The sequence below is a fragment of the Mixophyes fleayi genome, chromosome 8 (assembly GCF_038048845.1).
Source record: "Mixophyes fleayi isolate aMixFle1 chromosome 8, aMixFle1.hap1, whole genome shotgun sequence".
Classification (NCBI taxonomy): domain Eukaryota; kingdom Metazoa; phylum Chordata; class Amphibia; order Anura; family Limnodynastidae; genus Mixophyes; species Mixophyes fleayi.
In genome coordinates this window covers 23,545,843-23,559,244 of record NC_134409.1, presented here as the reverse complement: position 1 = coordinate 23,559,244, position 13,402 = coordinate 23,545,843, and the positions used below count along the sequence as shown (strand labels likewise).

Genomic DNA, 13,402 nt, shown 5'->3' with positions numbered 1-13,402 from the left:
ATATAACTTTTGAAAATTAATATTAGTTTTTTCTGCTACTCCTTGTCTCATGATTTTTACATGAATATAAAATGTACAGATATAATGTTATAATACACTTATGCAATGCTGACTGGTTAGTGTAAGTGTGTGTGACGCTGGGAGTAGAAGGAGTTGTGATTTCCACATCCAAGTGAATGAAGATTAGTTTTTAGTTTTGTGTGTGTAGAAAGCGGGATCAGAATGCCAGGGACAATGTTCCTGGGAGTTGAGTCAAAAAGTGGTAAGATGAAGAGATATTAACATGTGAGGTTCCCAAATACAAGATAAAGGTGCAGAAATATAAACCGAGTTATTGTACATCATGTTGAATACAAGATAAGGAATGTGAGTCGGATACAGAGACAGTGGATGCACCTTAAAAGATGTTCTTGTGTGATACAGTGATTGGAATTATCTGTCCCATCATCATCTATTTATATAGCGCCACTAATTCCGCAAAGCTGTACAGAGAGCTCACCCACATCAGTCTCTGCCCAATTGGAGCTCACAGTCTAAATTCCCTAACATACACACACACAAATAACAACAGAGACTAAGGTCAATTTTATAGCAGCCAACTAACCTACTAGTATGTTTTTGGAGTGTGGGAGGAAACCGGAGCCCAGAGGAAACCCTAACAAACAAGGGGAGAACATACAAACTCCACACAGATAAGGCCATGGTCGGGAATCCAACTCATGACTCCGGTGCTGTTAGGCAGATGTGCTAACCACTAAGCCACCGTACTGTCCCATAGTTGCTGTTGAACTCATTCATGAGAAAGTCGCAATCATAGAACGTGGGTACACGCTAAAGTAAAGATTATGTATTCATCAGGAGGGAAAAAAATATAAGATTGCCTTAGTAGACAGGATCAACCGTATTTCAGTCTAGAGACGTTACAAAGAAGAGTTCTGCAAGCAGAGCTCAGAAGAAACAACAATCATTATCCAAGTATACAGTACAGCGGGAGAGAAGCTAATTAGAGAGTTAGAGTCCCACATTGAGCGAGTTCTTGAGCCAAGTGATGTTGTTATCACTCGATAAACCTGGATAAAGGGGATAAAGAATGCTTATACAGCAAAATACAGCTGTGAACAAGTAATTATGTGCAATGAGATGAGAACAGTGGTTGAAGTGGTAATTTAGAAGTATCGGTAAGGAAAATGTAAGTGAATGGAATTTGATAGTTTTACAATGAAAGTAGTTGGAGAAGTAACAGTATGGCACACCACCGTATAACAGCCCACTTCCACCTCGGCATGTGAAAATAAGAGGCTGTGTACAAATGCTGTAAATAAATGGATATATATCTATATATACTATATTATATATACTATATAGATATATATATTATATATAATTTGTTTATTCAAAGAAAATAACATGGTGCCCCATTCTTGTATCTGTACACCACTTCACTTACTGCATCTGCATTACATCTACTCAAGTGTTATCAAACCTGCACTTGTGGGGACTTCTGTTTGTCTACTCTAACCCAGAGGGTCCTGAGGTGGAAGAGACTAAGCTGGGTGGTTGAACTAAAGGTAACAGCAGGAGGCGTCAAGGAGGACCCAGTACCACAACACATCCATGCAAACAGGGGTTACATTGATGTAGGCAGTTTTAATGCGCTGAATGCAATTTTTTAAAGCAGAGGTATTTTACCTGTAAGTCAGGACCCAACCACGATTATCTCCAACTGTGTCTCGGTTCTTCCAAGACAGACTCCCTTCCCCACTAAAATACCTCACAATACTAAAAGGAATCACTGTGTGAATTTTATATACTCGAGATCATGTTCTCTCATGTGAACTTTCTTCTTGTAATAAAGTCATCTGAACTGTACCGTTTGGCATGCTGAATCCTCTACCAATTGCCAAGTGTCCTTGGGGGGAACTATCACCTACCAAAGCTTTCACTTTCATCTGGATCTTGGTAGACAGGTTCAACAAGATTTCTCATTTCGACCACTCACCCGATTGCCTACACCACAGATGTTGCTCTCTTTGTTTGTCCGGCATATTGTAAAACTACACGGACAGATGCAATTTACTACTCCGCTTTGGAGAGCTTTTTGCAGTTATTCTTCTGTATATCATCTACCAACTAAAGGACAGAAAGAGAGAGTGAATCAGACCCTGGAACAATTTCTAAGATTATATAGTTCACAACTCCAGGATGATTGATCAGAAGATCTACCATAGGCAGAGATTTCCTACAATAATTTCCCTATTGTTCTCAAAGGTTTCACCATTCTATTGTAACTACGGCCATCATCCAAAGGCTCATTCATTTATGGGTTCTCCTGAATCTTCAGAAATCTTTGATACCACTAGGTTTACAAGGCTTTATCTTGTGCTTCAGTTCAAGAGAAACTTATTTTTGGTTTACATAATAGACATTTTAAATTCTGTGTTGGAGATTATGTCTGGTTGTCTACAATGAATATTTGGATTAATCAAGAATACTAAGCTGATTCCCAGATTCTTTGGCCCTTATAAGATCATTGGGAGGATTTATTCAGTTACAGTCAAGTTAGCTCTATCTAGGGCCTTGAAAATCCCCAACTCTTTTCATTGCTCATTATTGAAACCTATATAGAGACAGGGGGCTAGATTTACTAAGCTGCGGGTTTGAGAAAGTGGGGATGTTGACCTATAGCAACCAATCAGATTCTAGCTGTCATTTTGTAGAAGGTACTAAATAAATGATAGCTAGAATCTGATTGGTAAATCTAGCCCAGGATCTTTAAAAGAAATCATTCATTAGTCTCCACCACCCCCGAATTTACTGTGGAAAGGATTCTGCATTCCAGAAAGGTTGAAAGTTTGGTTCTGTACCTTGTTCACTAGAAACAGGGACCTGAATAAAGATTGTGGGTTCCTTCTTAAGATCTTCATGCCGATAGATTAAAAAGTGAATTCCAAATGAAGCCACTTTACTCAAAACTTTAGACACTTCAATTAAAGTTTTCCCTGTCTCCACATATGTTGAGATGTTTCTCAACATCCTCCATAGAGGTTACCTCTCATGCTACCGTAGAAATATTATAGTCCTCATTCATGCATCCAATTGCCCTAAATGTGGCGAATCTCAAGCTGATTTGCTTCACTGCTTTTGGGCCTATCCCATGATTAGAGGCTTCTGGATCCACATGTGGAGATTCACAATGGAGGAATTGGTTAACTATCTACCGTTTACATCTCAATGGGCAATCTTAGGCATTTTGCCTCAAAACGTGAGAACTTCTACAGGGAGTAAAAAAACTACTAATTGCAATTTTGTCAGCGGCTAGAAAGTGTGTTCTCCACATGTGGGTCCAGAGCTCTCCTCCCACACTCGACCTATTCAAACAGAAAATATTTTTTATCATGCAGATAGATTGGTTGGAGGCGTCCTTCCATAAAGAAAAACTCAGCCATAAATTTTTTGAGACACAGGATAGCTTTATAAATATATTGACTACTCCCCTAGTACGAAACTAGAGGTTATTTTGCAAGTGTACCTGATTCATCTCTGATTATGGCAGATTTCTTTACCTTCTGGTCTCCTTGCGTCTCAGGTCTCTATTACCTTGGCAAAACAGCATTACTGTAATTCAGGATTCTGGCGTCCAGCTTACTTTGAATTTTCTTTGTGTGCACCACAGCTTGAACAAAGAATTGTGTATATAGAACAATTGTCTGCTAGCTAAGAAGAATATCTTTCTATATCACTCTGCCTGGTGATGCCACACTGAGGGGCTCTGGGCTCATCTCAGTTGTACTTGGAGCTTTGTACTCAGTTGTACTTGGAGTTTTGTAATCAGGAATATTGGATACTCTCATGACCAAAACTGCATCATATGTATACCGTGTCTACTTCTATTATATGAAATGTTATTATTCTGTGTGAAGTACCACAGCCTGCAATGTCTCTGGAGATCTTTAATTCATTAAAGCTGTCAGAAATCTCCATTACTGGAGACTCTGTTCTGTGCTTTTCAGTCAGCAAGCTGTGTTCTTTCTGTATATGATAATCGGTTACTCTGGATGTTTTTAACATATTCAAATAAACTTACAGTTTGTTTAACCTCTCTCTTGCCTGTATCTTGCATTAAACTAACACATAACAGTTTTTCATTGTTGATGACTTTATCATTTTGGTTGAAAAATGTGAATTGCTTGCATTTTATGGTTACTATTACTGATTTTTTTAAGTGGTTACAATAGGGTAGAGAGAGCGGTAGCTCGCACCCTGGTTTGTCTAATTGGTTAATATTAGGTCATATTTAAACGTTAAAGATCAGTCACAAATGTATTCAGTACTTTCTACATTACACCTTCTCCACAGGACCAAGGGGAAAATATATCATACCCTCTAAATAGGAAAAGTGGAGGTGTTGCCCATAGCAACCAATCAGATTCTACTTATCATTTATGTTTTACATTCTAGAATGATTGGTTGCTATGGACAACACCTCCACTTGTCAATTTTAGCAAGTTTGATACATTTACCCCAAAAAGTTTAAATAACTGGTTGTGATTTAGTGAAATTATGGGCCTAATCCATTAAGGAACGCAAAGTGAATGCAATTTGCATTTGCTTAAGCTGGACAGAAAAAGGCACGCAGGTACGCTCGTATTCGAGTACAAGCGGATCTGAAGAAACGTTTCCATTTGAATACAGGGATAAGTACGCTTTGGCTATAGGGCACTTACTGTATGCGGACAGACACAGCACACTGCAGAATACGTACAATGCATATGTGCAATATAAAGTCCCATCAGAACGAGCAGAGAAAAAAATAAATATTAAATACTTTAACACCTGTTAATAATATAATTATTAATAAAAAATACATAGAAAAGCAATTTTTGTTCTTTTCTTTCAACATGAAATACATTTATCAGGCTGTTACTAATGTCTACTGTACATAAAATGCATTTTTACAGTTGCAATTAATTGCATACACATGTTTTAGCCATAGTTGCCAACATTGGCAGGTTAAGTTCCGGGAGGTCCAGGGGTCAGGTGGACGTGTGGGGGCGGGGCTCAAAGAATCTCACCATTAGCCCCGCCCCAAAGCTATCACCGCTTTTCCCATCCAATAAAACAAGGGGGCGGGGCCACAATGTCGCACCCGTGACACCGATAAGCCCCGCCTCCCCCATTCAATTTCCACCGTCGCCCGGGAATCGGGAGAATTGCCCTCTCTCACGGGAGCCCGGGAGACTGACCCAGATTTCGGGAGTTTCCCGGATATTCCGGGAGAGTTGGCAAGTATAGTTTTAGCATGCATACGCGCCAGTCATCACTATCAATCGGCACTTACACCTGCTCTGTAGCTGGTGCATGTAATACGGCTAAAAATCACGTACCTGAGAGATGCGCAGAGCTTGCTTCGGACGGATGTGCATGCGCTCAGCCTTGGCACGTTCTTACTGTACATTGCCTAAGTACATACGCCCCCTCCCTCCCGTGATCCACCCTGGAAATCTCAGACAGATGGAAGTGTCCTTTGCGTTTGAAGATGAATTGGATGCTGTGGCGTTCACTGGCATATAGTCCGTTTCTGAGCATGTGCAGAGCAATTTTACGCAAAACACGGCACATATTGAGATTTACATTCCTTAATGAATCAGGCCCTATGTGTTTTGTGGAATAGTTTAATTGTAACTATATCTGTCAATAATGTGTACTTAAAGCCGGATGAAGGGGGGGGCACAGGAGGTATGTGCCCTGGGTCCCCCTCTCTCAGGGGCCCCCCGACCGATGGCAACTGCAGTTTTTTGCAATTTAAAAAAAAAAAGACCTGCAGCTGATCCATTTCCCTCTTCCTCTCTTACCTCATGTGTGTTTGTGTCTGTCTCCTCCCTGCTCTCCATGTGTGTATGTGTGTGTCTCTGTCCCTGCTCTACATGTGTGTGTGTGTGTCTGTGTGTCAGTCCTTCCTGCCTTCCTTGTGTGTCTCTGGGATCGTTCTCTCTGGTCTCCCTCTGACAAGTCATATGACCGGCTGCCATCCCATTTAAAGTAATGAGGGAAGTTGTTTTTATGTAATTAGTGAAGAGGAGGGGTATGTGTATGATCTAATGAGGGGAGGGGGGATTTGTCTTACTGTGATTAGGGGAGGAGGATTTTTCTTACTGTAATGAGGGAAGAAGGGGTTGTTTTAAAGTAATAAGGGAAGGGAGGGTTTCTTAATGCAATGAGGGAAGGGGAGTGTTTTTTTTTTTTTTTAATGTAACGAGAGGTGACCTATTACTTTAATGATGTGAGTGGGGAATAAGTTTGAGGAGAAGGAGGGCTATTTATTAAATGTGAATATGAATTATTTAATGCTGGGGATGGTTGTGGGAAATGGTTGTATTTATTAAACATAAATATTGTTAATTTATTGCAGGGGCTGTTTGGAGAGAGGGAAATAGGTAAATTTATTAATTGGGAGTACTATTAATTTAATGCTGGGGCTGGGTGGAGTGAAATAGGTGTATTAGTTAATTGTGTATGCTATTAAATTAATGTCAGGGCTGGTTGGAGAGAAAAGATCTATTTATCAAATGCGAATACTTTAATGTTGGGGCCTCATTATTAAATGTAGGTGCTATGGATTTAATGCTGGGGGTGGTTGGAGTTTTTTAAATTACATGTACATATTTTTTTTTTCCAAATAGGGCCTCCAACATTCCAGGATCCAGACAAGCAGCAACTAAAGACACCAGCAGCCACAGGTGGTGAAAGAGACAAGAACAGGTAGGAGAGAGCAGGACAATCTGCCAACTGTCCTGAATGTGGTGGGGCAGTCCCAAATTTGGGTGACTGTCTTACTTAGTCAGGATTTTGTCCAAATGCAAGGACAGTTAGGAGGTATTCCCTACATTGTACTGCTCGTGAAGGCAGAGCTGTGTGCATCTAACAGTAGTGCACACAGTATTGCCTGTGAATTTGTCTAAAATTTGTCTAAAATGATAACCATATAACATCAGGGGCCCCCCAGCTTAAGTCCATGGATGCCCATCCTCCCTGGTTCATTAAAAGATTCTGCTGGCTGCTCACATTGACTAACTGGCTTGTGGGTTCTATGTTATTTGTTTACCCATTTGTATCAGTCGTAATTTATGGTTAATGTAGGCATTTGACGTTCACCGAGTGGATGATGTTCAAATAATAGTCAACAAAACAGATATACTTGCCCATCCCTGATTAAAGATTTAAAATACTGTATATTACAACATATGTATACTTTCTACCATTCTGACACATGTATCATAAGAGGCATGATAGTTATAAAAATAATGTATGTCACGGGCAGCTCATTAATCTTAACTATACAACATAATGTCTGGCATTACAAGCTCATGCTAGTTCAACAGACTGGAAACTTTGCTCATCTACTGATTTACTCATAATCTTGAAATATAATATAAAAATACAACAAAAGCCAGCTTTTGCACGGTCCGTGGAGACCAGATCTCTCATGATTGATTTTAGGTCCTCTGTGTTTTTCTTTTTTTTGATTGCTGGAGACATCTACAATGTACGACAAAGCAAGATAAGAGGTTGCAGGACAAAGGGAGGCAGGTTCCTGCAGCAGAAAAGATGTTATACGTGGCAGGATTCGCAGCAGGAAAGATGTTGCACGTGGCAGGATTCGCAGCAGGAAAGATGTTGCACGTGGCAGGATTCGCAGCAGGAAAGATGTTGCACGTGGCAGGATTCGCAGCAGGAAAGATGTTGCACGTGGCAGGATTTGCAGCAGGAAAGATGTTGCACGTGGCAGGATTCGCAGCAGGAAAGATGTTGCACGTGGCAGGATTCGCAGCAGGAAAGATGTTGCACGTGGCAGGATTCGCAGCAAGAAAGATGTTGTACATTGAGCAAAGTCCATCTTTTCTTTTGACAGTTCTTGTACAACTGAAGAAACCTGCTTACAGGAAACCCTATTTGTAGATGTTATTTTCGGTACCTTGTGAAGGAAAGTGACAAATATTTTATGACTATCATATTAAAACACCACATTCTTTCTCAATTACAATTAATTTTAAATTAAATTCTTAAACCTAAACCAATTCCTATTTCTATTTCATCACTGTTCTCTGAAAATATCTTAGAATGTCCAAATCTCGGTATCTTAACCTGTATTATCCAAAGGGGTATCGAAGACAGATTCAAGGAGTACATCAGACTTTTCAATTAAGCTCAACATGTTTACTATATGTTTAATTAATAAATAAATACTGTACTTATTTATTAATGTGCACATTTTGTACACATGTGCATTTAATGAGGGTGCGGTCTTACCTGATTAGGCATTAATGTGTCTTTATATACTGGTTAGTTACCATTATCTATATGTCAGCCCTTGAGAAAGGTGCTACAAGAGAACTGAAACGACCGTTGGGTACATTTTGACATACACTATCATGAGCTATGCCCCATCTTTTCCATCTCAAGATGGGTATGTTATGGAAATGCAGCTCTTACTTGACTTGCTCCTGTGGCAAAAAGTTTTTTTTTTCTATGCGGAGTGCTGGTCTCCAGGTCTTGACTTGGATGTAGGACCTGTATAATTTTATTTGACCTGGCACCCAGCTATTATGGAGGTGTTATGCAGTTCTCCTTGAACTATATATATATATAGTTGGCATGCTGCAGAGAAAGAATGCAAACAGAATTACTCATTTGTGCAGCAGTGCACCTAGTTTAAAGATAAACAGGTGGAGGACATATGTGTGACAAAATAATAGTATAGCGTCTGATTTGGTTTACATGGTTTTAAAGCGTCCTTTTCCCATAGCAGCAGCAGGCCAACAGGGTGGGCCTGCAGTGAAAACATTCAAAGCAAAACAGCTGATGAGAACTCCTTCTTAAAGGGAAGATGGCAGTGTCACCTTCCCATCAAGCTAGGGCTGTGGGAGAAGTATCAAGTATAAAAACCTGATTGTTTAATTGTTCAGGGTGACTGATGCTGAATAAGCCGGCCGGTGTCTAGAGAGCTGGTCTCTGTTAATGTAGCTCAAAAAGTGTGTGGGACTTGTATGTTGTCTACTACTTTGCCATTCTGACAATAAAGCAGAGTAAACAAACAAGAAGTTATATATATATATATATATATATATATATATATATATATATATATATATATATAATGTATGGTTGTGTTCTATACATACTTGGAAGGAATGTTTTATCTTTTCCGGTCTTCCTCATCATCTTCTTTTTCTGTTTCTTCTTCCTTTTTCTTAGCGACTCTTGGCAAGGCTAGATTACTCTCTATGTCCAGAACCTGCAGCTTTTCCAGTCCATGGAAGGCACCAGCTTTCACTGACCCCGGGACCAGCATGTTGAATCTATCAAAGACATAAGGAACTGGTGATCACTGTCAATCAATTTTAAATTATATAAATTAATAAAGCTGATTTCTTTTCGGGTTGCAGATGCTTCGTATATCTGATAGATAATACATTAATCTGGGCTACATTAGGTTGCTTAAATATAATCAAACTCAAAATCTACTTTCCACCTTCTGCTACCTGAGGAAGATTCCCTTTATATTAGGGGTGGATTCAAATGCGCTGTCGGACACTGTCATAATCTTGTTGTTCTGGAGGTACAGGTATTCAAGGCTCTCCGGCAGGTCAGGTGGGACATAGGACAGAAGGTTTCCTGACAGATCAAGCAGCTGCAAGCACAGAAATGACATATATTCCTTATTGTCAACAACAATTAAATATTGACATACAGGTAAAGTGTGTTTGTATGCATTAATACAGTGATTTAAAATACAAATACAATTAGAAAGGACCTATAAATTTAATACACAATTTATAGATATTGTTAATAATACTCAAATTGATACCCCTGTAATGTTTCCACATTTATCTTCTATTTATAGAGTTACAATTATTTATTAGTGCTTATGTATCAGGCAGAAAAATATAAATCATTATCGAAACAGTCTCATTTTTTAGTAAGAGGAGAGATTTTAAGAAAGATATAATTTTGTTAAAGGAATTTCATTAAAGGAAAAGGCTCCACCCAACAAGCAGATCCACGTCCATCCATGAATGGGTCACATGTGATCCAGAGATAAAAGCTACAGGGCTGGCAATCGATGCTCCCCCAGACATAACAGCCAGGAAAAGTTTAAAAGTAATCACTACTCAATGGAAGGTTTGCCAGTATAGCTGATTGGACAATTTGCCGCAGATATCCAGTTAACTAAATTGACAATCTTGTCACCAAGCTGCATTTAAATGCAGACTTCTGCATGCTAGGTTGCCTGAAGGTTTATTGGTTTAAATTCCTGATACTACATATATAGATTTCTTTTATTATACTGTATGTCAGTTTCAAATATCTGAGTTTCTATTGTGTAAATTTTAGAACAATGCTGTCCAACTCCTTGAGTATGGAGGGCCACATTTTTGGGAAATATATATTGAATTTCCAGGTTGCATGTTGTATAGCAAAAATGTAAATAATGCATGTGGTATATGAGAAATACCTATTAAAACATTTAATATGTGTTGTATGATTAACAAGGATGTAGTCCATGAACCAAAGTTTGCAGAAAGATATTTAGCATTCATGGTATTATGAAAAAATTGTAATATGTAAATAGCTCTATGCCCACCATAAACAGGCCCGTGATCAATGTAACAGCTTTGTGTTCACCAACTTCAATACTTTGCCCACCATATACTGCTCTGTTCCCAGCCTCATCCTCATCACTGTCCAGTGCCACTTAATACTGCCCTACTCACAGCATACCAACAATGTTATTCCCTGTGACCACCATCTAGAATTCTATACCCACCATACATTGCACCTTCAGCCACATATTCACCATATTCCCCTGCTCTGTAACCAGCATACCAACCTCAGTTCTCTGTCTACCATATACTGCCCACCAAATAGTTCTGTCCATTTACTGCTCAGCCTTGTGAACATCGGTGTCTTGACCCAATATACTACACCATCCCCAGTCTTATGTCCATCACTGTCTCTTGCCCACAATATGGGTCTCAGGGCTTAATCACAAGAACGCCAGTCTCTTATGCACAATATACTCTTCAGTTCCCAACTTTAAAAACACCACAGTCTTCTGCTCATTGTCCACTATATACTCCTCTATTTCCATCCTCATACACACAACAGACTTCTGATCACCGTATAGTCCTGTGTGCCCATCTTCATGCCCACCAGCCTCCTGCCTATCATATAATGTTCTGTGCCCAGCCTGCCCAACACTCTGCTACCCCCTATCTTATTTAGTCCTCTCTTTGGTGATTTGTGGTCCTTTCACATGGATGGATGACAATGCACTGCTACCAAGGAGGGTCTACAGAGAGATAGTCACCACAAGTTCATCCAATGAAACAGCGGGACTTCCATCCAGCGAAATGACAAGTGGTTTCTTATTGAAACCATGTAACTTCCACTTGTTACAATGTAAAACAGATCTTTTGCATGAAAGGGTTTGTTGATGTGATAGGTACGAGTGATGCAGCCACAGCTACACAATTAAGGAACTGCTGCTCAGGAGAATAGACCTCTGGTTTATTATAACACTGGTAAAAATAGGATAAAGCTTCCCATATGCTGTTGCAGTAAGTGTACTATTTTTCTATTAATTTTTGAAGAGCTGTCTCACCTGAAGACTACTGAGCTCTGCCCAAGCCCCAGTATAAATAGAGTTGATCTTAAGTTTATTGTTGGTCAGATAGAGTTCTTTCAGCTTTGACATCCCAGCCAGTGTGTCTTGTGGTATGACGATAATTTCGTTATCCTTCAATCTCAGAATTTCTAGATTTTTTGGAAGTCCATGCGGGAGAGATTTTAAATGATTCCCTGATAGCTCCAAGGTCTTGAGGAGCCTCAGTTTTCGGAAAGCGTCTCTATGTACTGTGCTACTCATAATCTTGTTGTAGCTCAGATTCAAGTCCTCAAGGGTATATGTAGTGGCAAAATCATCCTTGGAAATACCGGTGATCTTGTTATGGAGAAGCATAAGTGTTTTCACCCTGCGGGGAAGTCCTGCAGGCACCTTCTCCAGAACGTTGTTGTACATATGGACAGTGTGCAACTTCTTTAGACCCATAAAGGCCGAAGGATGAATACCTCGAGCTCTCAATTTGTTGTTGTGCAGCAAAAGATACTCCAGATTTTTAATCTGAGTTAGAACATCCCCAGATATGGACCGGATTGAATTTTTTTCCAGGTGCAGTATGACAATGTTACGTGGTAGGCCACTGGGGACGTGCGTGAAGTTATTGGTGGAAAGGTCTAGGTACTCCAATCTGGTTAGTCTCCTAAAATGACAAGGATGCAAAGTATCACAATTAGGGACGTGTCTTGTCTGGACTAGATTGCTTCATTCAGTTACCAATGTGAAAATTGGATTATGATGTTCACTATATTATACTTTTGTTCGTTTTCATAATGTTCTGAGTGATGATGCAGTTGGAAACACTTGTATTTTGTAAAAGTGATGTTTCATGGTGGCGTTAATTAAAACCTCAATCAAACATTATAAAAAATGGAGGACAAAGACATACTATCCAAAAGACAAATTAAGTCAATGGGCTAGATTTACTAAACTGCGGGTTTGGAAAAGTGGAGATGTTGCCTATAGCAACCAATCAGATTCTAGCTTTCATCTATTTAGTGCATTCTAAAAAATGACAGCTAGAATATAATTGGTTGCTATAGGCAACATCTCCATTTTTTTCAAACCCTCCGTTTAGTAAATATACCCCAATGTGTTAATTCTTCTTTTTTATAGCATACCCCACAAAATGCCTTAGGCTGGTGTCACACCTGCATTTTTACAAGCAGTGTTTTATTTGTCAGTAATAAGCAGCAGGCATCTGCTGATAATTTAAATAGTGAAGTCTATTGGACCTTTTTGTTTTTGCGAGCTGTTTCCAGAGCTTCTAACTCTCACAAACACTACAAGTAGCAACTTTACCTACTGCTGAAATTCAGGTCTAGTGAAATTTAATGTACAGTGCTCTAGCCCAGAGGTGCTCAAATCCAGTCCTTAAGAGCTACAAACAGTTCATGTGTCATTTGACAGTAGGGGGCGGGGCCAAACGCCGCGATTCCCCGTGAATCGCAGCGTTTTGGATCTAATTCTGCCCACTTCACTAGGAAGTGGGCAGAATTCTGCCAGATGCGGGAGATTGCCACACTCTCGCGGGAGTCTCGCATAATGCGGGAGTCTCCCGGAAGTATGATCAACAGGTGGTATAATGATTTTCCTTGTCACCTGGAAAACCTGTGAGAAACACTGCTCTAGCCTGTCATACACAAGGTGTAAAAAGCAATTGAAGTACCAAAGCAGCCTTATCCATAGCACAGGGTTTCCTAAATCCTGTCCTCAGGAACAGTT

General features: G+C 39.7%; 1 protein-coding gene across 1 annotated transcript in view; it reads right to left on the bottom strand.

Annotated features, from left to right (window-relative positions):
* Window positions 1-7,190: 7,190 nt before the first annotated feature.
* The window catches only part of PODN (podocan), a 50,183-nt gene continuing 43,971 nt past the window's right edge, over window positions 7,191-13,402 (bottom strand). Inside the window, exons 8-11 of the mRNA XM_075182119.1 lie at window positions 11,663-12,320; window positions 9,540-9,688; window positions 9,180-9,356; window positions 7,191-7,972 (exon numbers count right to left, since the gene is read on the bottom strand). Of these exons, the coding sequence (XP_075038220.1) occupies window positions 9,194-9,356; window positions 9,540-9,688; window positions 11,663-12,320 (970 nt within the window). The 3' untranslated portion in view covers window positions 7,191-7,972; window positions 9,180-9,193. The remainder of the gene's footprint in view (window positions 7,973-9,179; window positions 9,357-9,539; window positions 9,689-11,662; window positions 12,321-13,402) is intronic.